Here is a 27,214-nt window from a genome sequence, read left to right as displayed (position 1 = left end):
TCCACTGAATATCTTTTGTCAAATAGTGTTTTTAGAGATGGGAATCATAGACCTCCTGATACAGTGTACAATGCCACAATCACTTTATATTGGCATATTTAGTGTTGTGGTATGCTAACTATTGCAGTTCAGTAGCTGATATATTGTCATTTATTTAGTTTTACTTTAATTTTACTGCAGCAAAAAATAAATTGCTTAATAAATTGGCAATACAAATTAATATAAATCCAGAAATGAATTACTCTTACCAGTACCCATTTTCCTCCATTGTCAAATAAGTGGGCGTTCAATTATAGCCTTTACATGCAAATTACATGACAATATTTGATACAGATTGTTTATCAGTTACTGGCTTTGCTTGTCTCATTGTAGCCATATGTTGCCGTCTGGTCTTTTGCACCTACCATACTCACAACGGCAAACTGACATTTCACCACGTTGGGATCTTTTGAGTTTGACTTCCATAGTGTTTTGCTCAACTGTCTCTAGCAGAGATTTGATTTAATTTGATCGATTAGATTTGAATGTATTGTCATTATACAGAATAAATATATATATATATATATATATATATATATATATATATATATATATATATATATATATACAGAATTATTGTACATGCTATGATACAGAGTTATATGGGTTATGCAGGTGTATAACTGGAGAGACGCTGGGCCTCGCGTGTCAACCACGCTGCCGTCTTGGTGACTAAATAGATGTGTTTGAATAAGCACTTGTGTTTGTTCCGGTGTTCAGGTGCGCATCGAGGATGACATCGCAGTGACTGCGGGGGGCATGGAGCTGCTGACCTGTGTCCCGCGCACCGTGGAGGAGATCGAAGCGTTCATGGCCGACTCTGGAAAACCCTTCAGCCCCGTCGTCGGCAGTGACGGATTGTAAATGACATCATTCCATCAACCTGCAAGCCGAAATACTGCCTTGTGCATTTCCAATCATCCTGCTCTAAGAGGTTCACTCTCTAAAAGGGAATTAGAAATGTATATTAAAAAATTATTCTGTCTATATGAGATATCACATACACAATCAAGACTTTATCACAAAATACAGTAGAGGTTTTTCTTTTGTGCAATATTTTTTTTGCAGCTTCAGTTGCACCACTTAGGGCGTTTTCACACCTAGCTCGTTTGGAGCTGTTGTTCCGGAACCTGGAGCGTTTACCCCCTATTTCGGTTAATTTGGGCATATGTGAACACAGCAATCGCATTCTGTTGCGGAACAAAACAAGCGGGCCGAGACCGTCTAGAGAGGGTGGTCTCGGCGCACTTCCAACCGAACCCGAAGCGACTCGTACACTGTGAGAATGCAATCGACTTAACAAACCGACACAACTCACTTGCCGTACTGTATACGCGTTGCATGATGCCGCTTTCGCATTGAATTGTGGGTGGGATCAGTTTGTAGTCTTTAGGCAGCTAGATCGGTAAAGGTAGCTATAGAGACCACTGCACTTCCGCGTTACATTGAAATCGGGGAGGAGATTGCGGGGGGAGCATATTAATGAATGTGGATGAGAGCCGTGATGTAAGTGGTTGCAGATATGGCTGTGGGGGCGCTAAAGACATGATCGAATAGACTTTTATGCGCCCGAGTTTCCTGAACACGGCACGACCCATTCCTAATCGATCAGAACTAAATCGGCCGATTTACATCACGGCTCTCATCCACATTCATTAATTTGCTCCCCCCGCTCTCTCCTCCCCGATTTTAATGTAACGCGGAGATTCAGGGTCAGGGGGTGGGGGGGGGGGGGGGGCACACCCCAAAATCTGACCAATGAGTGACAGTTTGCTCGCGCATGCGTTTGTTTTGGTCCGCTGTTAACACAATGGGGACGAACGGAGATCTACGTGTTTCGATTCCACTCGTTGTGGACAGAAGCACGGATAAATCCGTGGCAAGTTGTTATTGCTTTTATTCCATATTAATAACCTATTCAAGGTCGCAGAGCGGCACTGCAGATTTACCCTACTCTATGAATTCGAGAAGGTGCAATACCGGCCAGATCCTCGTAGGGGCGCTATCGCGATAATGCAGTGTGCCCTGTGGCTGAACGGATCAGTCTTTTTTTTTTACTTTCAATGGAGATTTCAGTTAGCAGGATTCTAGATGTGCAGCATGTAGCTTGGATTACGTTTTGCATCGCAGATTTCACCATGCAATAAGGGGATTTATCATCAGCCAATGGACATATCGATCTACCAGATGGTGATCGATAACGGGGAAATGCTTGGGGGGATCCCACCGGACCACGGTACGATCTTTTTCACGTAAAGTACATCCCGATCGGGCCTTGTTTTGATAGCCATCCAGGTGTTCGGCCTATGAGGCTAACGCGGTTATTGGTAATCAATAATCAGAAACGACGTCCCCCCCCCCCCTTTCATGCATACATGCGTGAGGATCGTGCCGATCATATGCAGTTTGAGTTTTAACTGGAGCGTATCTATAACCGAAATGCCATTGGATATAACGTTATTAGCCCATTATCTCGGCTTCCAGGAAATATACTAGACCAAATCCGGTATAATGCTTATATTCACGGCGCTATAAAATGAGAACGTATTGATGATTTTTTTTTTCTTTAAGCCATTTTGAAGGGACGGTTTATGGTCTGAATTCACAATGAGAATGGACAGATAGCAATACTATAAAGTATAGATTTAGCTCTACAAACAGCCCCACGTCTGTTTACATTTCACGGTCCTCTTGAGATTAACACTTTAAGTGCCGAAAACGTGTTTAGGCGTCTTTCCTAGCCATGCTAAAGTTGCCGCGGACGCCCTAACTCGTCTTTAATATCAATATTTCAAAAATCTGCGATCGAAATCATATTTTTCCTCCGCAGCCCTGAGACACAGTGCTGGCCTCCTATCAACCCTCTAGCGGTTCAAGAACGCCATCTGGTGGCCAATCGGCAGAAGCGCCAAACAGGAAGTCATGTGGATGAAGTGGTGATCGTCCATATTACTTCCGGGCACTCGCTATAGGTCCCGGGACTCCATCTTGACACAATACATAGCGATCCGTTGCCAATAACTCGATAAACAACATGATTTGGACGTATATACTATTATACAACCTGGAAATAGATCGCGTATTTCTACATCCCATAATAGGAATATTTCAGTTCCACGCTCATCGTCCAACGGCGCGAGGAAGATACGGTAAGATTCAGCGTTATTATTTAACGTGTTCGATATAAACTGCTCTGATGATCATATCACCCACACTAGATGAATGATATAACGCTGCCCACGGAATTATAAAAGATCCTCCGCCCATCCGGTCATCATCAGATGATACGTAGAAACTTCTAGAAGTACGTCCAATTGAAATATTTGATCTCGCACAGATTCCTACCAAACTGTATTTCATCATCAATATAATGCATTTGGGGCTATAAATCACGTTCTGGAGAAAGCTGCAGAAAGAGATGAAAACATACTTATACTTTAGACCATATTTTAGTATGAATGTGAATGAAAAAGTTTAACGTTGCTACACCATGAACAATACATATAGGACCTTGAATGGGCCCTAATAATGGCAATCTAGCAATAGAATTTAAAAAGTTATAGCCCTGCAAAGAAGGGGAACTTCTCCATGTTAAATAGAGCTGGCAACGGATGGTATATCATGAATTTAACCTTAGGCAATCAAAGTGTTAATTAGACTCATCCCAGTGGCCGCGAAAGTGTTAACACAGCCGTGTGAACTCAAACGAACTAAGGGACAAGTGCAACATTGTATCATTATAGTCCCTGTCTCTCCCTGAATCGGAACAAAGCAAACGAACTACAGGTGTGAAAACGCCCTTAGTGTAAATGGCGTCTTGAAAATGGCAACATCTTATTTGCTGCTTCCAGACTGTACTGGGCAGTAATCATTTCAGTGCCTCCTGGTAATTACTTTGACTTTGTTAATGCATATTTTTATTCTCAAAAAAGTTGATTCATTTGAATTTAATACATTCTTAAATTCTGAGTCAGTTGTACTTAAAAAAATTAAAAAAAAGTCAAGCTAAAAGGACCTTCAATAAAGCCCCATCTTCAATCTAATGTAAAACAATACATTTTTAATCACAAATAAAAATGGAGACACGTGTCCATGATCCGGTTGATTGATGGATGACGAGGACACACACTTGACTAAAGGAAAATATTGAGTATGCTGTATTTAGTTTTTTTGTTGGTACATTGGTAGTGATGGTATTACTGGTTTTACTCCAGTATTTACAAACAAAGAGTGTATTTATTGCATCTACAAATCATACTCTTCAAGAGTAAATGTCTACCTCAACATTTACATGGTTCCAAAAATCCACATTGGGGCTTTAACCCTTTCACTGCCGCACTACCAAAGGGTTAACCCTTTCACTGCGATAATACGGAAGGTTAACCCTTTACTATCACACTACAGACGGTTAACCCTTTACTAGCACACTACAGTACTACAATACTACAGTGTGATAGTAAAGGGTTAACCGTCTGTAGTGTGGTAGTGAAAGGGTTAAAAGTTATGATTTTTGGAACCCTAGTCCTATTTCATACTGTACTTACCAGTGATGTCGTCGATTGGTCCTTTCTCTGCACAATCCATGTTCTTCCTCATACTAGCTCTGGATAGTTAGCCACAAACGAATGCAAAATCAATGGGGTCAAGTAAGTGAAGTAAATTTCAGTTACCTTCAGTCAGCTTGTACATACTAGCCGGAGCTAGCATGACGAACAGCATGGGTTGTGCTAAGAAAGGACTCATTGGTAACTAGTATGAAATAGGGATAGGGTTCCAAAAGTCAGAACTGTCCCTTTTAAGCGGTCTGCTCATGTTGTAATACTATGCATGTCCTCTAGATGGATGACTCTCCTCACAGCATAAACCAGAGGCAGTGTGTTCCGTCTTTGCATAGTGTCGACAACCATTTAATTTACACTGATGCCTATAGTATGTGTCACAATACCGTATCAATTATAAAGATTCACACACAAAGAGAAGATGAGCTGCAAAAGAAAGTGTACAAAACATATTTATTAGTTTTCTTTATTTATCCACACAATCTCAAAATAGTCATCATGGACGCAATGTGAATACAGATGATATATCAATTGCATTAGCATGTGAAATATTTCTGGACTTTTATTCGCACTTCTATGATTGAACGGGGATACTGTAAAATAACCAAAGAGTTGAGCCAACTTGGAGCATACAAAACGGTTCATCCCCCCCCGGATTGAATTCATTGCATACTTGACTCGGCCTGAATCTAACGGCAATACACACACGTACAGTACTTCAGGATGAGAGGTATGTTTATAGTGCTGGAGGGGGGGTCTTAATATTGCATTTGTACAAAAGGTAACGGTTCTCGGTTCTAGAATGTAATTGAAACTGGGTTCTAGCACAAATGTTGCCTCTGAGTACTTTTGATGTAAATCTGCCTTTCGTGCGTTATCTATACTGTATATGGAGTTAAATTGTGAAAGTTTCCTCTGTGAGAGCTGTGATATATCATGAACAATCCAATGCTGGCATGTCCCATGTCATTATTCAGAGTGAATGTAATTCAGTCCCCCCCTCCCTTAAAATGCATTTGCATTCGAAACATCTGCTTTTACCATCCTGTGGGCTCTGGAATGCCTACATTCCCTGCTGACGCAGCGATTGGTGGAGGAGCAACAGACGCTTTTTTTTAACCCGTCAGCCTAAAAGGAGCCACCCCCCCCCCCCCCCCCCCCCCCCGGGACCCATGCAAATAAATAAAGAGGGGGCTCTCTGTTCAGTCACACGCAGGACTGGAACCAAAATCTTTCACAAACACAACTCCCTCATTCACTCACTCACTCATTCAGACATACATATTTACATACATGGCAGTGCTGTAAGATATGATACAGGAAATATACACTATTAGTAACCATAAAGTGGTGGGTTGATGTGTTTGTGTTAAAAAAAAATAAAAAAATCGCTGTAAATTTAAACAAAGAACAGGAGATTGGGGGGGTCTTTGGTCTCTTAAACTGGCAGGTGGGAGAGTGAGTTCAGTGGTGCTTGGTGACAGATAAGTGGATCATAAAACGACTTCAAACTAACATGTAGATAAATAATACCATAAATATCTATCCTCCCCGCTTCACATCCTGCATTTGCAAATCCAAGAGCCCAGTCGTGCTACGGTAGCTGGGAACAAGGATTCTCATCCCAGACCACAGTAGCAGTTCCTTTCACTGTCAGGTGAATTGTCAGCTGCTAACCGCCTTCCCATGAAACACAAAAAGGATCCTTTTCATCGGAAGTTCCAGGTCACAATTCATAAAGTGATTCCAGATTCACTCTTGTTTGCTGCTCTGCCACCAGAGCTCCACCTGCTCCTCCAGTGAATGCATGTCTTTCTCCACAGTTCCAAGCTATTCTTTTTTTCTTTCCGATAGCCATCTCTGGGTTATATTTTTGGCACTCTCAAAATTATGAAGTGTCCATGTAAGGTTGGTTTCAGAGAGCCCAACCCCTTTGGGTAAGTGTTTCTGGCCCAGGGGATGGAGGGCCTGACGTGTAATGAGTCGGGGGGGGGGGGGGGGGCTTTGAACAGAGTGCTAGCTGCGGCCTCTGTGAATGGACTGTCTGTGGGCCACACGGGAGCATGAGGCGCAGCAGGTGGTTTTGTAGTAATCGTACACGCAGAGGCGAGCCTGGACCACCACGTTACAGTTGAAATACTTGTCTCTGCAGTTCTCATCTGAAACAAAATATACATATATATATGGGTATATCCAATAACAAAATAATTACATACAGTATATTCAAGCAATATACTTTATATTAGGGTATATAAAATAATGTGCATTTATTATTCCTTTCTAAATGACTGAAGGAAAATTACTTTTCCACAAGGCAATTTGAAATTGGTCTTTCCACATATCCCGTCTAGATATACATACATATATAGCCTATGTATATTTTTCCAAGAGGTCAGAGCACAGGGTAGCCTGGAGCAGTTTGGGCTTTAGTGCCTTGCTCAAAGAGATGTGGACACACCATCAAATAAATGTAATACCAGTCACCAACTCACAGCTAGATGGAATACACCCTCCTGTCAATTCCGGGGATCAAACCAGTGCTCTTAATAGGCCAACCTGCTATCTAATATTCCACATGATCATTTGGGAGGTGAGTTACCTATGTAAGGTATGCAGGGCTCTGGGTTGCAGTCCTCTTTCTCTGCTGGTTTCAGCTGCTCCTCACAGCCCTTGCTGGACAGCATGTTGTCAGAGAGACAACGCACCTCCCGCACACGATAGCCCCCCTCACACGTCTTGGAACACTGATGGAATGGTAGTTGGAGAGTAACATATCACACTTCTTGGAACACTGATGGAATGGTAGTCGGAGAGTAACATTGTATCTCATGACATACTGTTGTACTAGGGGTGTAACGGTACACAGAAGCCACGGTTCGGTATGTACCTCGGTTTTAGGGTCACAGTTTCTGTACAACGGAAACAAAATATTTATAATAATTATTAAATATAATTATCTTTTATTAACACATTGAGCACCATAAGCTACCCCCATCCTTCACTGTCTAGCGCCAGCTTTTCATGACCATTTTCGCTATATTTCACGATCTATGCAGAGCTATTGTATATTCTATATTATAGCTATGGATACAATAGTATGGCTCATTTGACAGACACTATTTCTAGTCCAACATTTAAAAAATTGTTTGTTTCTACACACTGTAGTTTGTAGTTTACGTTCTGGTTGATCCCCTGAAACCCCAAATACTCCCAAATCAAAGGTATATACCATGTAAAATTATCACAAATTATAAAAATTCGCTTTGTAACAAAAATGCGATCGTTACAAAACGCTTGGTTTATGTCCGGTAAAGTAAGACACTGTGATCGTTACATAAACATGTTTCAGTTTCGGTAAAATAGACATAGGGGGTCCTTACCTTAGCCAGAAGGTAATCCAAAAAGAATAATTCCAATGATCCCATCGGCGATTGCGATGACTCGTTTATGTAATTACACGTGTTTACTGGACACTAGGTTTTGAGGTGAGCAGATCTGCTAGCGAGTGCTTTGGAAGAGCTCCTCCCCCTCAGAGCGAGTCTCGATAGTCCGGTTCATTCATTGCCTCTCCTGTTCCCTTTCTATCATTGCCTCTCCTGTTCCCTTTCTATCAGAGTGCAAAAGGTAGGCGATACTGCCACCTGGTGAGATTCGATCGGCATTGTAATTCCAGCGTAGGCAAATGAGCCAGGGACACATGGAATTATCCGGATGATGGTTTAGAACGGGGATCAGAGGAAAAAGATAAAATGATCTAAAAACGTATTATTACGTGTGTGCCGCTCAAGCGTTGGCGGTGAAACGTGCAATATTACGTGTTTGGCCCCGAATTAGTTAAGTTATACTTAGTTCCACCTAGGCTTGTCAGGGTAGTCGGTGACACCGGTGTCATTCTGTGTTCAGGCATCCACTGAGTAAATTAATTGCCTACCGCCCCCGCCCCAGTTCTGCACGTGCATTCCGTTAGTGGTTAACGTACCATTGCATTCGTTCGGTACACAGTGCGTACTGAAACGGTTCGGTACGGATACGTGTACCCCTATGTTGTACCAAGGACGAGGCAGATTTGACGTAAAGTGGTCCCACTACAGTATTTACGCACACTAAAAATCTAAATGTATTGAGATGAAGATAAACAGCATATGGGTTACTCACAGCGCTCCACTCTGTGTGGTACCACTTGGCCCCACAGGCTTTGAGGTGGCAGCTCTGCTGATTGAGAGGCCGGTCCAGGGAAGAACACTCGTAGGGCGGTATGACGGCGTGACCCTCATCTGTCAACATCAGACACGCCACAGACCTCTGTTGGCTGCCTGGACCACACTCTGCAGAACACTGGGTTGTGGAACAACAACAACACCACATAACCACATGACAACTTGAACATTGTTAAAAAAAATTATCACTGATGCAGGCTATTCTCTGTCCTGGCTCCACGGTGGTGGAACGAACTTCCCACCAGTCAGGACAGCTGTGTACAATCGATGTCTGAATTAATAATAATAAAAAAAACTACCTTTTCATATTATTGTAGCGTCCTTGCTAATGAATGACTCACCGAGGCTGTTGTTTCTCACTTTGGTTTATTATAACTTCAGTTACAGGTTTTCCGTACACAAGACAGGGTGCATCACGTCTGCTTGTAATTAGTAGACCACCTGAACTTCCCAGGTCAGCCCTTGCCCCCTCCCCTCTGCCAACCCCCGGCTCGTGCAACCAATAGCGTTGCTGCCAGCCCCAGGTGGGCAGAGTGACAGCTCAGCTGACCAATCGCTCAAATCCCCAGGGTCGCTACATTATCTATGTTTGTTTACTATGCACTCCCAAGTGAAGCACTTATACAAACAATACCACTTATCCTTGGCCGCCATGTTCCCCTCGCTGGCTTTGTCGCACACAATTTGTAAGTCACTTTGGACAACAGCGCCTATTGAATAATTAAATGTAAACGTACTGAAAGGAATGAACATGAAAATAAGCACAGTAAGTATTCTCGCTTTTTCACATTCATGTGGACAATCATGGATGATTCGAGTCAACAGACCTTCCAATCCGTGAAGGGTTTATTGACCAAAACGTCTGCAGCTTTCCACACAAGGATATAGACACGAGGGGCGGCTGATTGGCGCAGCGGGCAAGGCGCTCGCCACTAACGCAGGATACGCTGGGTTCGAGCCCAGCTCTCGGCGTTGCTACCGGCTGGCCGGTCGTTCATACTAACACAATTGGCAAGTGTTAGAGGGTGGGAAAGCCGGTGGGTGGGGATTGGACGTTGTGGACAGCGACTCCTACAGGTCGGTTTGGTGACGCCGGTGTGGCGGAAGCAGGAAGTAGCGGGGGCAGCGTGCGCCTCCCATGCGTTACTCCTCGCCACAGAGTTCGAGCTGCTGCTGTGAAAAGATGCAACAGGCTGCCTCCTCGTGTACCGGAGGGGACACGTGATGCAAGGCTTCTGTCCTCACTACAACCGACCAGTGGGAGGCATAGTCTAGCAACGTTCAAGACAGGGGAGGGAAGAATTGGATAATACGAAATTGGGATGGGAGAAAAATAGAAAATGGGGAGAAAAAGTGGATTTAAAAAAAAAGGATATAGACACGAGAGCACCCGTTTGCGCAAGTCATTGTTTTCATGGAATTTGGGAAGAGACGAAATGGAACAGGAAGAATCACATGTGTAACATAATATCAGGGTAAAGTCAGTATAAAATCCCTGGTCTTTAGCTCCTCCAGACAACGTCGCCTTAAGCCCGCCCTGACCCGCTGTCTCACCTGACTCCAGGGGCCTGTGAACCACTCAATGCCGCTCTCACAAAGGCCGTTGTTGCAGACCTGGGAGTTGGCGGGCCGCTCTGGGCCACACCCCTCCAGAGGCAGGCTGCTGATGTGATTGGTCAGGCAGAGCACTCCTCTGGTCCTGACACCCAGCCCACATTCAGCAGAGCACTAGGAACAGAACACACATCATTATTAGAGAAATACACTGGGCCTCCTGAGTATTTCTGCATGTATTTGATTGATTGTATCTATAGTGTATATAGGACTGTGAAGCTATGCATCCCCCACCCTGTACCCCCCCCCCCCCCCCCCCCATGCTGCTTTGACACCCGAATTTCCCCAAGGGGATCAATAAAGGATCATCTTATCTTATATGATTATGTGCAGCTAGTTGAAGTTAGTCATTTTCAGGTGTAGCAACAGTCTCACACGTGAGATTACCATTTTGAGTACTAAACATTCCAATGAGGGGGCGTGGCTAGGAGAGCAATGGAGTAACACGCTGTTCGTTCTAGCTCCTGTCGAGCCTCTACTTTTTTTTTATTTTATCTTAATTTAATAAGCTTACGGATTTACAAAACTTAGTGAATCTTACTCCGGGTACATTTGTTCAAACCGGTGGTAATTTTTTACACGGACAGATGGCATCAAACCTATGCAAATACGGATTCGTCCCGACTACAAGTAGGCCTGAAAAAGCCTGGACTTCCATTTCTGGGCCACCACCGTCCACACCGTCAAAGATGTCCGGCGTGGATACCACAGCCTTGAAGGCGGAGATTCTCCTCGTGCTGAGATCGGAACTCGCAGAGATAATACGGTCTGAGTTGAAAGGTGCACTTTCCAAAGAGTTCGACCTTATCAGAAATGATTTGAAAGTGATGAATGAGGAAATGCGAAGCTGTGTAGCGACACTGCATGTGGACATGAACAAAATGGAGGCTGCAGTTAAAGACGTGGAGGGTGGTCTCTCGATGTGGTCGGACGAGGTGGTAACGCTACAAACCACAGTCGAAGACTTAAAGACGGAGGTGGCCGGTCTCAGGGGAAAGTGTGATGACATGGAAGGAAGAATGAGGAGGTGTAATGTAAGGATACTCGGAGTGGCTGAGACGGATGGCTCGTGTTCCACTGCGTCGGTCTCAAAACTACTGAAAGACGTGCTACAAATGGATAATGAAGTGCTGGTAGACCGCTCGCACAGAACACTGGGGCCGAAGAGGACAGACGGGAAGCCGCGTGCTATCGTGGCTAAACTCCACTACTACCAGGACTGTGTCGAGGTGTTGAGCCGGGCGCGCACTCAGGCTCCATTTTACAGGTCAACGGAATGTCTATTGCAATCTTCCCCGACTATGCCACGGGCGTCGCGAAGGCCAGGGCTGCGTTTACGGAGGTGAGGAAGCTACTACGCGGTCGTGAAGGCACCCGGTACAGCATTCTTTTTCCAGCCCGACTTCGCATCACGCACGGGGGAAAAGATAAAAGAGTTCATCGATGCAGGTGAAGCAATGAGCTACGTCAGAAAGAACATTGTACACACCAGCGGGTGAGACCACATAGAAAGAGAGATGTATCGGTGTGTACGTGCTGCTTATGATATGCAGGTGATGTGAACAATGTATCATATTAACTCCAACAGGACAATATATGTATAGAGGCTACTGTAATGTCTACTGTGTGATCATCTATGTGTAGCATCATCTGCCTAGCATTGAGAGGATGCCACTGGACACCATTTATCAAGCTAAGTGACTCACCAATCTCCAGCAAATTCATTGCCCTCTACCTATGATGTACAGGTGATGTGAACAGTGTATAATTTTGGCCCCAATAGGACAATGTGTGTATACACATACAGACATGTAAATATGTGTACACATGCTCGCGCCTACGATGACGCGCATGCTCGCACACCTAATGGATGCACTATCTAGAGATTCTAGGCGTACCACACACACGTGGGCGCATATTACGCGCATACACAGACACACATGTAGACACACATACACGTTTACACATTATACAGATACGGGGGCATGGACCCACACACTCACGCCTACACACCCATACGTTTACACCCTGGCTGTGTCCGATACATCCATACACACACACACACAGGTTCACATGCACGCAACTGCACGAACACTGAAGGGCATATGCCCAGGTACACACCCATTTGTAGACGCATGGACACACGCACACTCCCACACCTTCCAATTTATTCTATATCACCCAATCAGGCACCCTTTTTTGTGTTTAACGGGGCATGTTGGTTGCCCTTGCTCGGGAGTAAGATGTTCTGCCTTATTTCAGGGCCTGCTTGATGTGAGGTTGTTAATGTTAATATATTATTGTTATGCTTACCATTTACCGTGGCCACCTATATTACCTTACCTGGTTGGGTGTATCCCACTGGACAGCTGAAGACCTTATATAATACCAAGATCTGAGTAAAAACTTTGACTCTTACTTTTCTTTTCTTTCTCTTTATTATTTTCTTTTACCTAAGGGGCTTGACGGGGGCCTGAGCGGCTGGCTCCATAGGTAGAACACCTCCAACACAAGCACATTATGTGTGGATTAGTTTCTGAAGGGTATTTTGGGCACCATGTTTTTTATAGGTGTCAGGGGAGGGGGGGGGGGGTTACCGGACTTGTACATTCAACATGCTTAACTGATCAGACGTCCGTTTTGCTTTGCACCTGCAGTTGTGCTGAGCTCTCTCTAGGTTCCAGATGCATGGCCTCTCTCATCTACTATGATCGACACGGGTGATACAATGGGGCTGGAAGGGTGCTCTGTCAATTTCGTGAGTTGGAATGTTAAATCACTCAACCACCCAGTAAAGCGTAAGAAGGTACTTACACATTTAAAACAACTCAATGTAGACAGCGTTTTTACAGGAGACTCATTTAAAAACTGCGGACCATGCTCGACTGGGGGTGGGGGGCGGGGGGTGGGGTGGGACAGATGTATCACTCCAACTTCCACACAAGGGCCAGAGGAGCAGCCATTTTGATAGATAAAAACACGCCATTTACTATGTCAAGTGTAGAGGTCGACCCTGCAGGGCGCTATATTATAGTGGTGGGGAAACTGCATTCATCTCCGGTTATTCTGGCTAATATCTACGCACCAAACTGGGACAACCCTTCGTTCTTCACCAGCCTTTTTTCTCACCTACCGGATATGACCTCGCACCATCTCATCCTTGGCGGCGACATGAATTGTGCACTCTCCCCGGTGCTGGACCGTAGCTCGCCCAGAAAGGCCCCCCAGTCCAGCGCTTTCTTAAATCATATGGGGTAGCTGACGTGTGGCGGTTTCGTAATCCTACATCCAGAGGATACTCCTTTTTTCCCCCGGTCCATAATACCTTCTCGCGCATAGACGGCTTTCTCCTGGATAAGAGACTCCTTCCCCTCGTAACCAAATGCGAATACGGAGCGATAGTTATCTCAGACCATGGTCCCTTAGTTATGAAAATGAGTATCCCGAATACACGGCTCGGCCACCGCCAGTGGAGACTCAACCTAGGGCTGGGCGATAAAACGATAACAATAACTATCGCGATAAATTATTTCCTCGAAATAAACATGAAACGTGGTCGCAAAGTTTCGATATATCGATTTTCCAAGCTTGGATATGAGCACACGCACTAACAACCAATCAGTGAAGGAGATGGCCGACAGCGGAAGGAGACCCGGAGGTAGGACTCAAGTAGTAAACAAGGCTGGCTAGGATAATTAGCTTGCACGGCGCTATTTTATAGTTTTTTTTTTTTTTAAACTTTGACCAGTCACCTGGTTCTTTTAGCGTTTATCGCTTTTTCTTCGCATTCATACTTGGTCAAGTTCGACCGACAGAAGCAGGCTGAAAGGGTTCAGATGGGGGGGAAAGACACTCTGGGAAAGGCACGGCTGCCGTCCGGGATTCGAACGCGCTCAGCCCCAGATCCGCGCGAGCGCGGTTGTCCACGGCGCTGAAATAGCACTCGCGGTACGTGGTGAGCTACTGGAGCTCCCCCGCTATTTTATAGTTTACGTGCCGAGTGGGTGTGTGGCGTGAATTCTGAGGCCACGGTTATAGTAGTGTGGGGTATACGGTGGACATCGTTGCAATGTATTGGCGCAGAACAGAGTATTTTAGGGTAATAGTTAGTATATTGGAAACAAGGCTGGCTAGGATAATTAGCTTGCACGGCGCTATTTTATAGTTTACGTGCCGAGTGGGTGTGTGGCGTGAATTCTGAGGTAACGGTTAGAGTAGTGTGGGGTATGCGGTGGATGTCGTTGCAATGTATTGGGGAGGTACGGAGTATTTTAGGGTCATATTTAGTACATTGGATACACCGCTTGCTCTGGCTAACTGCTAACGTGCGCGGACTGATGACGACATCAACTCGAGACATTCGCAGCAGCAAAACAAGTATTAATAGCCCGTCCATCGGCGCCAGGCATAAGAAGTTAATTAAACTTGACAGACATTATATCGACGATAATTATCGATATCGAGTTATATGAAAATAATTTTATAATTTTATCATGATAACGTTTTTGGCCAAATCGCCCAGCCCTAACTCAACCCGTTGCTCCTGTCGGAGGAAGCCTTCACAAGCTTCATCACCTCGGAAATTACATTATTTCTCGACATTAATAAGACTCCTGGAATGTCTTCGTTAACCATTTGGGAATCACTGAAGGCGTACTTAAGGGGACAGGTGATTTCATATTGCGCCAACCAAAAGAAGATAAACACGGCACGCCTTAAGCAACTGACGGACGAGATTTTGGAGCTAGATAGACTACATAGCCACTCGCCATCAACCGACACGTTGAAAAAACGTATATCGCTGCAAACTGAGTTTGACCTCCTGTCAAGGCGACAGGCTGAGCAAGTGGGGCCCTCCACGCTAGACGATTTCTATAGGACCCTCCGTGTCCCGACAGTTGACCCAGAGAGTGCCGCAGATCTGGAGGAGGAACTTACGGTTGCAGAGATTACGTCAGCGATTAGATCTATGCAGAGTGGCAAATCCCCGGGGCCAGACGGTTACCCTACAGACTTCTACAAAAAATTCTCAACCCAGCTGTCCCCACTGCTGCTAGCCGTATTTGTCGAATCATTCTCAACAAATTCTCTTCCTCCGACCATGCGCCAAGCGGTTATCTCCTTAATCATTAAGAAAGACATGAACCCCCTGGAATGCAGCTCGTTCCGTCCAATTTCCCTCCTTAACGCCGATGTCAAGGTTCTCGCTAAGGTTCTGGCCCGTCGTCTGGAGGGGGTTCTCCCCTCAATTATCTCGCCGGACCAAACAGGCTTCATCAAGAATCGGTACTATTTCTTTAATATCAGACGCCTCCTAAATATCTTGTATAGCCCCTCTCCACCCGGAACACCTGAGGTGGTCCTCTCCCTTGATGCGAAAAAAGCGTTTGATCGGGTGGAGTGGGACTATCTTTTTCACGCTCTGGAGAGGTTTGGGTTTGGCCCCAAACTCATAGCTTGGATTAGAATTCTATATACGTCTCCGATGGCTGCCATTCGCACCAACAACAATCTATCCACCTACTTTGAACTCCATAGGGGTACGAGACAGGGATGTCCTTTATCTCCACTCCTTTTCGCGATCGCAATGGAGCCCCTTGCGCTGGCTCTGAGGCAGAACGCCGATATCAAGGGGATCATGCGCGCGGGCTCGGAGCATAAAGTTTCGCTCTATGCGGACGACATGTTGTTGTATATATATATATCACAACCCCAAACGAGTCTTCCTCGGTTGATGACCCTACTTGCGGACTTCGGCAAAATATCCGGATACAAAATCAACATTCAAAAAAGCAAACTGATGCCTGTCGGCACCTCGGCGGATCAGATACCTCTGAGCACATTCCCGTTTAAAATTAGCCCTAAAAAGTTCAAGTACCTCAGGATATGGATCACGCATGAACATAAGGACCTATATATGGCTAACTATAAACCTTTACTGTCTAACCTGGCGAGAGATATTGAACGTTGGGACCCCCTGTCACTATCCCTGGGTGGGAGAATCAAGACAATAAAGATGAATGTATTGCTGAAATTTCTATATGTATTTCAGAGTCTTCCAGTCTTCCTGACCAAGACATTCTTCTCCAAGATAAACAACCAGATATCTTCTTTTATCTGGAACAAAAAAACGCCCGGATCAAAAGATCTATGCTGCAGAGACCCCACGTAATGGGTGGGATGGCGCTTCCAAACTTTATTTACTACTACTGGGCAGCAAACATAAGATTGTTATTATACTGGGTAAAGGGGGAGGACACAGCCCCCTGGTGGACAGTACTGGAGAGAGCGTCGGTTAAATCCACCTCCCTATCTGCCTTGTTATGTGCTAAGCTCCCGTTCACACAGCCCATATCTAGCTTTACCTCGAACCCAGTTGTCATCCACTCGATAAAAGTGTGGAACCAATTTAGAAGAACCTTCTCCCTCAGGGAACTATCACTGGCTGCTCCGATCACAAGAAATCACATGTTTGTCCCATCAACGATGGATAAGGCCTTTGACGGTTGGGTTGGGAGTGGAGTGATTACGCTGTCTGACCTCTATATAGACGGCAACTTTGCCTCCTTTGAACAGCTAGTACAGAAATACAAGATCCCTAGGTCACACTTCTATAGATACTTGCAACTCCGGAGCTTCGTAACTTCGAACTCGGACTGCTACCCAGTGTGTCCTCCTGCCTCCCTTTTAGACTCAATCTTGAACTGATCCAGAAACAGGCTATAAGCAGAATTTATGAACTACTTAATAGAAGCAACTCGACACCTTTAGACCTCCTCAGGGGCAGATGGGAGACTGACTTAGGTGAACCAATCACAGAGGTCACATGGGACAAGATAATACAGGGGATTCTCTCCTCTTCCATTTGCCTTAAACATGCGGTTATCCAATTTAAAATTGTACACCGACTGCATTGGTCTAAAGACAGGCTCTCTAAGATATATCCCGACAGGCTCCAGCCACTGCTCCACATGTTCTGGACGTGCCCAAAGTTGCACACCTACTGGCAGACCATCTTTGACACCTTCTCTAAGATATTTGGATAGGAAGTGGAGCCATCACCATATATTGCATTATTCGGAGTGGCCCCAGCGGACATCCACTTTAGATGGTGGGAATCTAGAATGCTGGCCTTCTGCTCACTTTTGGCCAGAAGGCTGATACTGTTCAAATGGAAGGACCCGGGTTCACCTGTCTACGGCCACTGGATGAGAGAGGTCATGTATCATATTAAACTGGAGAAGATCAGGTATACTATCAGAGGTTGTACCGAAAAATTCCACAATATTTGGGATCCTTTCCTAACTTTCTTTGAGGGTATGGAAGCGGATAATGTGACAGAGGCGATCTGACTGGCCTTCCTGGTCTCTCAGCTTGTTATTGTTTATTTTTTCTATTATGTTCTTACTTTTCTTCTTCTCTATCTTCAGAATGCAAGAGATATGTGTCGGGTGATTTAAAAGGAAAAACAATGATTAATAGACTATCTAAGATATTGTAGAATGATTTTGTCTGGTATAGGGGTGGGGGGAGGGAGGGAGGGAGGGCCTTATTTTATTTTTCTTTCTTTTGGCCCATGTGGGACTGCCTGTAAAAATGACTTTCAAATAAAAACCTTGTTCAAAAAAAAAACATTCCAATGATGACGTCACCATGACTACTGGTTATTGAAGCCAGTACAGATGTATAGAAATGTTTTGCCTTGTATGCAGAAATAAAGGAGGGGGGGAGTTGTGGATGTACTGTAGAGGGTCTAAATACTCACCCTATTGCCCCAGTCAGTGAGGAACCAGCTCTTGGCACAGGGCCCCATGTCACAGTTCTCTGCGTCGCTGGGCCGGAGATTCATGTTGCACTCCTCATCGGTCACAAAGTCTCCCACGTTGCTGACACAGTTCACCTCCCGAGACCTCTGGCCCAACCCACAGGGCACAGCGCACTGAGGAGACAAGAGGGTGGCTCGTTAGAATACAGGAGGATTAAGCAGTGGCCACTGAGACTGTGAATGGAGATTATTAGAAGAGAAAGAGTGTTGTGTCAAGCCACATGCTGGGTGACATATCCCCAGGAACAATAGGAAAGGAGTGCATGCGTATACTACATTACATTTACATTTAGCTGACGCTTTTATCCAAAGCGACTTACAAGTTCTGTACAACAAGTCAGCAGGAAGGGTACAATTCTGGCAGCTAAGGGTAAGTAACATTGTTTGTCAAAACAGTGTCGAACTTGAGTGCTATAAACCTCAGTGCATATTAGCATAGTAGGTAGTAATATAGGCAAGGTAGATTCCTTAGTTAATTATATTGTTTACACTTCCTTTTTATTCTATTTAAATTTTTACTTCTCCACTGTACTATAATTGTATGACCTGTACAATGTCGTCTACTACCGGTACCCCCCCTCCCCATGCTGCTATGATGCATGAATTTCCCCAAGGGGATCAATAAAGGAATATCTTATCTTATCTTAGTAGCAGAGTGCATAATAGTAAAACACAGTACAAACTGTACATAACTCCTACATCTTAACAGATATGTGGGTGCGCACCTTGAGCAAGGAGCTGCTGGAAATGCATAGCTAATTGGTACATACTGTATATGTGTGTAATGAGTTGTTCCAGCAACAGTATAGGCTTTTACTATTCTAATGACTTGTTTTATTAGGAGATCGCGTATATGCGCTGCCCCCATAGGCGGAGGGTGAGCTGGAGATTAGGGAAGGCTACTATGGGATGGAACTTGCGCGGAGTGTGGAACATTTTTAATTTTTTTTGGTTGCACGCAAATGATGCTGTCGAAAGGAGCGGACGAGTAGCCTCCAGCTGCATCCCCGGAGAATCCGCTCACTGGCAACTTCCGCTAGCCACAGGACGAGCGCTGATTCGCGGAAAGTACGGAAGTAGGCATGTTCGAGATTGATTTCGGCTCGCCTCGAAAATAGACGAGAGTAGCCGAGTGCAGCCGGGGGAGGAGTCAGAACGTCGGACACTTCAGATTTGACTACAGCCTGCTCGTCTAGTCCAGTGGTTCCCAAAGTCGGGGTCGCGAGATGATTAAAAAAATTTAAAAAATAAATAAAAGAAATATTTTTTTAATTTTTAATTTTTTAATTTTTAATTTTTTTATTTAAATTTTTTTGGTCAGGCCACTGAACTTAGAAGCATGCCAGGACAGTGTTTCTAGTTGTATTCTAAAATTCTATTCTATTGTATTCTAAAATGTGACTATATGGTTTTATATTAACTTAATAAATAAACAAAAACGAAAAATCTACTTATTTCAACGAACATTTCAAACTAAATAACAGATTATGCACATAAAACGCTGAAAACAACCGAAGTAACAATAGTATTTTAATGAGGCTATTATTATTATCATTATTATTTTGCAACAAGTTAGCCCTCTCATAAATAGCACATATAAATGAATAACTAACTTGAACTAACTTAATAGGATTGAAGTGATATTTGGCTTAAAAAATCGGTCGCCTGGCAAAAAAAATTAAATAAAAAGCCTGACGATGTGCATTGGGCCGCGGCTCTCTGACGCCTTATTTTCTGGGCCCCGGCCTGAAAAGTTTGGGAACCCCTGGTCTAGTCTTGCATGGCAGATACGCATTCACGTCACCACCACACAGACATACACACCTGTCCAGCTCATGCGATGGCCCCGTGCACATTAGATTAGATTCAAATGTACAGCACACCATATAATACTGCTATAGTGGAATATACTATTCATAATCCATAAAGTATACCATCTTGTTGCGCTCTCCTGGCCACCGCAGCGCGCACGCACACACAACACACATAATTCTGTTTTGCATCAATATATATTATATATATATATACAGTATATGAGCTGTAGATTCTTGGCCCCATGAAAGAATTTATTAGTGGGCGAGAGAATCTTTTTTTGGCCATTTATTTATTGATGAAAACGCATAATATGGTTTTTACTTATACATTCGGATCAGCAGTTCAGCACTTGCACTGTTGGTGGGTGAGCCTAGTAAAGGATGTCGCATTGCGTTCATCTTCAATGAATGGACCAATGCAATAGTCTACCAAAGAACCTTGAGTCGCACTAGGCTGGGAACAACCCTGGGTCCGGTCAAGTGATAGTAAACTGGACTGGACGAACAACATCGAGGCCCTACAGGAAGGGACAGAGCAGACTGTTCTTCCTGAGAAGGCTCAGGTCTTTTAATGTCTGCAGCAAACTGCTGCAGATGTTCTACCAGTCTGTGGTTGCTGGTGCCCTCTTCTTCGCTGTGGTATGCTGGGGGGGGCAACACCAACACACACAAAATAAACAAACTGGTCAAAAAAGCAAGCTCTGTGGTGGGAGCGAACCTGGACAGTCTGAATCACATTTTTTTTCTCTTTTTTTTCTATCTTAAACAGATCTTTTTCAAGTTCCAAGTTTTAATACTCTTATCAACATGCGAGTCAACAAATGCTTGCTTTATGCAGCCATTTAACACAAAAGGATGACCCTCATGCATTGCAAATTTGCATCAAATTCAAAACAGAGTGATGCACAAAATAACTTAAAAGAAAATAATAATTTAAAACAATGAATAAAGTGTGCATGAAATAATAGGGGAAAAAAAACGTTAGGAACTTGTTACATTCACCCACACATTCACCCACACTCTCCCAGCTCTCTTTCTCTCTTGCCCCTTCCTCATCTCTCTCACCCCCCCTCTCTCTATATATCTCACACACACACACACACACACTTCAGAAACAAACATAGTATCAATGAGAGCATCAATCATACACCTGAGTGATGTGGCAGGGGCTCAAAACGATGACAGACTACAAAGGCGCCTCCCTCAAACTGAACAGTGACATCTCCTTAGCAAATGACCTCAATACCTTCTATGCGAGGTTTGATGCTGGTAATAACAACACCAGCTCACAAGCCTCGGCAATGGGGGGGGGGGGGTCGGCTGCTGATGGAGGCGCAGTGTTCAGGGTAACAGAGCATGAGGTGAGGCGGACCTTTAAAAAAGTGAATATCAGGAAGGCAGCAGGTCCAGACGGCATCCCCGGCCGCGTCCTAAAAGTCTGTGCCGACCAACTGGCCCCAGTATTCACTGACATATTTAACCTGTCCTTAGAACAGGCTGTCATCCCCACCTGCCTGAAGAAGTCCACTATTATCCCTGTACCCAAAAAATCCAAGCCTGCTTGCCTCAACGACTACCGCCCTGTAGCTCTCACCTCCATAGCCATGAAGTGCTTCGAGAAGCTAGTAAAGGGCTACATCTGCTCCTCCCTCCCCATCAACATGGACCCCCTGCAATTTGCATACCGCCCCAACAGGTCCACGGAGGACGCCATATCCCATGTGCTGCACACAGCAGCATCACACCTGGACAAGAGGCAGGGGAACTATGTGAGAATGCTATTCATCGACTACAGCTCGGCATTCAATACCATAGTCCCCTCCATACTCATAGCCAAGCTCAGGGACCTGGGCTTGGGCTATGACCTCTGCCAGTGGGTCTTGGACTTCCTGACTGGCAGACCCCAGGTGGTGAGAGCAGGCAACTGCACCTCCTCATCCATCACCCTCAACATAGGGGCCCCCCAGGGCTGTGTTCTGAGTCCCCTCCTCTACTCCCTGTACACACACGACTGTGTGGCTCAGCGGAGTAGCAATACAATCGTCAAATTTGCTGACGACACAGTGGTGGTGGGCCTGATCTCTGCCAACGACGAGAGGGCCTACCTGGAAGAGGTCAAGGTCCTGGCGGGATGGTGCCAGGAAAACAGCCTCTCCCTGAACGTCAGCAAAACAAAGGAGATGATTGTGGACTTCAGGAGGTCGGGGGTCAAGGACTACAGCCCCCTCAGCATCGACGGGGCACCGGTTGAGAGAGTCAACAGCTTTAAGTACCTCGGAGCCTACATATCCGAGGACTTGACATGGACCACACACATTAACAGTGTTGTGAAGAAGGCACGACAACGCCTCTACTTCCTCAGGCGCCTAAGGAAGTTCCAAGTCAGCCAGAAGATCCTTAAGAACTTCTACTCATGTACAATAGAGAGCATCTTGACCGGCAACATCACCTCCTGGTTTGGGAATAGCACTGCACAAGACCAAAGCAGACTACAAAGAGTGACACGTTCAGCCGAACGCACAATTGGAGGGGGGCTCCCCACCCTCCAGAACATTTACTACAAGCGTTGCAAGGGCAAGGCTAAGAGAATCATTAAAGACTCCAGTCACCCGAACAACTGCCTCTTTGAACTGCTGCGGTCAGGCAAGCGATACAGGAGTCTCAAGGCGAGCACAGAAAGACTCAGAAGAAGCTTCTATCCCCAGGCCATCAGGCTGCTAAACGAACAATGAATGAACACTACACAACAACAACCACCAAACGCACATAGCACACACATCCACACGCACACACTCACTTTAAACAAACACACTGTAGCACCCACTCCACACACTTATAGCACACACCCACTTTAAACAAACACACTGTAGCACCCACTCCCCACACTTTATATTTATGGATGAAGGATTGCACTACAACTCGTACACCTTACTGTAAATTGTACCTAAAATTGTACCTCATCCCATTTCTGCTTTGCACTAGATAGTACTGTACATTAGTACACTGCATAGTATTGTGTATTGTATATTATATGGTAACTCAGAACATTGTACATATGTCTATACCGAACACTGTGACCTCATTTTCTTCTTCTAAATTCATGCTATATTATGTTATTATGTTATTTGATACTATCTTGTCTAGCACAGTCTCTGGAGCGTAACAGTAAGAAGCATTTTGTATGAAAGTATTCTGTACTTCTGTATGACAACTATTAAAGAACTTGAACTTGAACTCTAGTCTTCAGGGTATTCAGGCTGTCTGGAATGTTAAGTGTCACCACACCCAGTGGTGCAGTGCTGGGCAACCGCGGTCAAACAGCGTTTGGGCTTCGAAGTGCGCGCATCCTATTATTATGCAAAGTCTAGGTGATAAGTGCCTAGACTTTGCATAATAATAGGATACCGTTTGGCCTCCGCCCATATTACGACTGCACCCCTGACCACACCTATCCATTGACACCCACGGTCGGCCGACCCCAGCCCCCCCACACACACACTGGTACACAGGGGGGAAAAAAGGGTAATTTTTTTTTTTTTTTTAATAAATAAAAATAATGTGTCGACTGGTCTGGGAAGGCATAGCCTGCCCGTGCCTTACACACCCGCCGTCTATGGCTGCCCCCCTGGTTCATGACCACACTCACCAACCCCCAGACAGAGCAGGAGGTGGCCTACAATGAGAGCCACGCGCGCACTCGTTCCAAAGTCGAGTGCAGCATCGGACTGCTGAATCTTTTTTTGGACACTGCTTTCACATGAGCCCATTTCTTTTTCACTTTAGCCGCTATGCGCTCCTCTCCTGACACCACGTTAACCTCACCTGTTAATCCGTCCCATGCCGCTTTTTCTGGGTGGTCTTGTACTCGTATAGACACTACTAAATAAGCTAAGATGTCATGTTCTACAGTATGACTTAGTACAATAGGGTCTTTATACCTGTATCACTGTACATATAAATACTACAACTCTGTACATGCATCTGATGAGCACTAGTACTCAGTATTATGTATATATGTTATACCCAGTTTAATCACCTGTGCATTGTATTTTATCCACCCAATTTTCATCAGTCGCAAATTGCTTTCGCGCTACCTTCATTCGACGTTCTTCATTCAGGGGATCACAGCTGAGAACACTTGGGCCATTTACGAACACCTTTTCACGTGTTCAGGTATCCGGAGGACGACTTTTGTAAATTTGTTCTTACGAACTACTTAACCCTTTATTCGCCAATGACGTGTTCCCACGTCATTCTCCGCCATGCGTAATCTGCCAATGACGCCGTAAAGCGTCTTTGAGATCAATATTTCAAAAATCTGTGATGGCAATCATATTTTACCCACGGAGTCTTGAGATCCCTTGTTGATCTCCTCTCAACTCTCCAACGGTTCAAGAGCGCCATCTGGTGGCCGATCGGCGGATCGCCCAAACAGGAAGTGACGCGCCGGAAGTGGTGCTCACCCATATTTCGTCCGGGCACTCGCTATCGTTAGCGGGACTCCATCTTGATACACTGGACATTGATCGGTTGCAAATAACTCGATAAACAACATGATTTGGACGTATATATTATTATACAACCTGGAAATGGATCGCATATATCAGGGGTAGGCAACCCTAGGCACGCGGGGGCATTTGCATAGGCACAGGGGGCAACAGTAAAAAAAAAAAAAAAAAAAAGATTATACTTATTTTTTTTTTTGCTTTGAAATATTATAGTGAAATATTTTGCACTGTTGTCGCATTTATCTTGTTGAAATCCTCCCACAGGTTCTTTTTACAACCACATATTTAATTGAGACCCTTTATTTGTTTATTATTTCAATTTAGCTGGAAATACATTGCTACATCATTCAGTAACATTTGCAGAGCCTTATAACAAAAACATTATTACGGTCACCGTTGTGACCAGTGGGATTAATCAACAAATTGTATTATTTATTTTTCTATTTCATTGAACATTGCACATGTTAAAAGCCATTTTTTTACTCAAAATGTGAGTATTACCAAGTCAACTTGTGTTCTTAAAACAATGACAATAAACATAGTTTTATTAGGTTGAAATAATGTGGTTGTGTACTTATTTTTCTGTTAACTTATTATGGATTGAAAACTGAACACCTTAATGCACAGTAACTGAACTCAATATTTTTAAGTTCTGGTAACTTATTATTATTATTATTTTTACAGTGTAGTCTTGCGATCAATCAAAACTTATTTACACGATATACCTCACATTCACCCTCCATTCACATCCTGGTGTTCTCCTGGTGTTCTCCATTAGGCCTGTAGGTGGAGCTATGACAGCACACGTACAGTACACACACCGATGGTGTGTGATGTGTCCAAAAATTTATGGGCAAATGTGAGTGAAATGGTCGCACTGTATGCAGCTGTTTGTCTGCATTGCATCCCCCCCCCCCAACTCAGATTTAGGGTTGATACAACCATCATAATAATATTGTTAATAATAACAATAACAATAATGATGTAATAATGTAAAAATTATCATTAAAAATACCTGATTATGAGAAAAAAAATTACGATGCATGGAATATTGTTTAGGCACACTAGTTACAACTATATTTCAAACAGGCACTCCATGTCAAAAAGGTTGCTGACCCCTGGCATATATCAACATCCCATAATAGAGAACTTTCTGCTCGACGCTGATCGCCCAACGCTACGAGGAAGCTGAGGTGAGTTTCAGCGTGTTTGATTATATTTAAACGTATAATCTGCTCTGATATATATATCGCCCATACTACATAAATGATTTAACGCCCCCCCCCCCTCCGGTCACCAGCAGATGATGAGGCATGACGCTTAGGACCTTGCACAATTGAAAGTTTTAATATGACGTCAATCGGTATCAAACTACATTTGATGATGTCATATATGTATTTAGGGCTATAAATCACGTTCTGCAGAATGCTGCAGAAAACGATAAAAACATATTTATACTTTAGACCGTATTTTAGTATGAATATGTGAATGAAAAAGTAGAACGTTGCTACATCCTAAATGATAGATACTTGACGTTGAATGGGCCATAGTAATGTCAATTTAGCAATACAATTTAAAAAGTCATAGCCCTGCAAAGAAGGGGAACATCCCCATAGATTTACAGCGCTGGCAGATAGGGGATTAAGATCAGAATAATCCCTGGCAGAAGATAGTTACAAAGATAGTTACGTACACTTTCAATCATGAGATCCATTGTTTGTTTCCTCTTACCCATTCATAGCAAAAAGAGTAGATACAATTTATTCACACTTAGGGTGGGATCCACAAAGGGTTTGCGTGGCTTTTTCCGACGCAAAGCCGGTGCATATTAGGGCTGACCTTCGAAGCTTTTTTTGGCAATCGAAGCTTCGGGGCCGAGCTTCGATTTTAATTCGAAGCTTCGAAAAAAAATTAAAAAAAAATTAAAAAAAATATTTTTTTTTAATTTTTTTTTTTTAATTTTTTTTTTTTTTTTTATCTTATGTTGTGGGACTTGTACAGCACTTTCGTAAACGTTGTTGTTTTTAAATGTGCTCTATAAATAAAGTGGGTTGGATTAATTAATTAAGTAGCCCCTTTCGTGACTGACGCATCCAACAAGGTTTCACTCGGCTGTGTGATTTAATTCAAGGTGGATCGCTGTTGTCGTTTGAACAACTTCAGATTTCATGGGAACTACCAATCCCCCAAATCAAGAATGTTTAAGATGAATGAAGTAAGATTTTGATTATTTGAAATATGGCCTGTGTAGACTAAACTATGCACAGAATTATGTCAGTCTACAAGGTCCGAATTCTACATGGTCCGGCAATGTAGACCTTGTAGACTCCACTACAGACCAATTATCAGTGAATGTTCATGCATTTTTAAGAAGGGCAACTTCCACAAAAAAACAAAGAACTCACCAAAACATCTCAGTAGCACCTTATCTAAATGTTATATTTCATATATGGAGATTCATATTTATTTATGTATTGCATGCATTTCTACATTTTATTTCCTATTTTGTTTATTCATCCCAGTATCTTTCTTTCTTATGTGTGGAATTCTACAAGGTGCGCGCACACACACACACACACACACCTACACACACACACACACACACTTACATTTAGTCATTTAGCTGACGCTTTTATCC

General features: G+C 44.0%; 2 protein-coding genes across 2 annotated transcripts in view; one reads left to right on the top strand and one right to left on the bottom strand.

Annotated features, from left to right (window-relative positions):
* pepd (peptidase D) overlaps nt 1-4,128 on the top strand; it is a 58,790-nt gene extending 54,662 nt beyond the window's left edge. Inside the window, exon 15 of the mRNA XM_084337389.1 lies at nt 760-4,128. Coding sequence (XP_084193515.1) covers nt 760-903 — 144 coding nt within the window. The 3' untranslated portion in view covers nt 904-4,128. The remainder of the gene's footprint in view (nt 1-759) is intronic.
* Nucleotides 4,129-5,768: 1,640 nt separating this feature from the next.
* thsd4 (thrombospondin type 1 domain containing 4) overlaps nt 5,769-27,214 on the bottom strand; it is a 198,173-nt gene continuing 176,727 nt past the window's right edge. Inside the window, exons 15-19 of the mRNA XM_084337554.1 lie at nt 18,195-18,368; nt 10,370-10,543; nt 8,754-8,933; nt 7,198-7,342; nt 5,769-6,757 (exon numbers count right to left, since the gene is read on the bottom strand). Coding sequence (XP_084193680.1) covers nt 6,615-6,757; nt 7,198-7,342; nt 8,754-8,933; nt 10,370-10,543; nt 18,195-18,368 — 816 coding nt within the window. The 3' untranslated portion in view covers nt 5,769-6,614. The remainder of the gene's footprint in view (nt 6,758-7,197; nt 7,343-8,753; nt 8,934-10,369; nt 10,544-18,194; nt 18,369-27,214) is intronic.

Source organism: Notolepis coatsorum (assembly GCF_963971535.1).
Source record: "Notolepis coatsorum genome assembly, chromosome: 20".
In the NCBI taxonomy this organism is placed as follows: domain Eukaryota; kingdom Metazoa; phylum Chordata; class Actinopteri; order Aulopiformes; family Paralepididae; genus Notolepis; species Notolepis coatsorum.
Note: the sequence above shows the minus strand (reverse complement) of the source record. Positions and strands in the feature narration are given on the sequence as shown.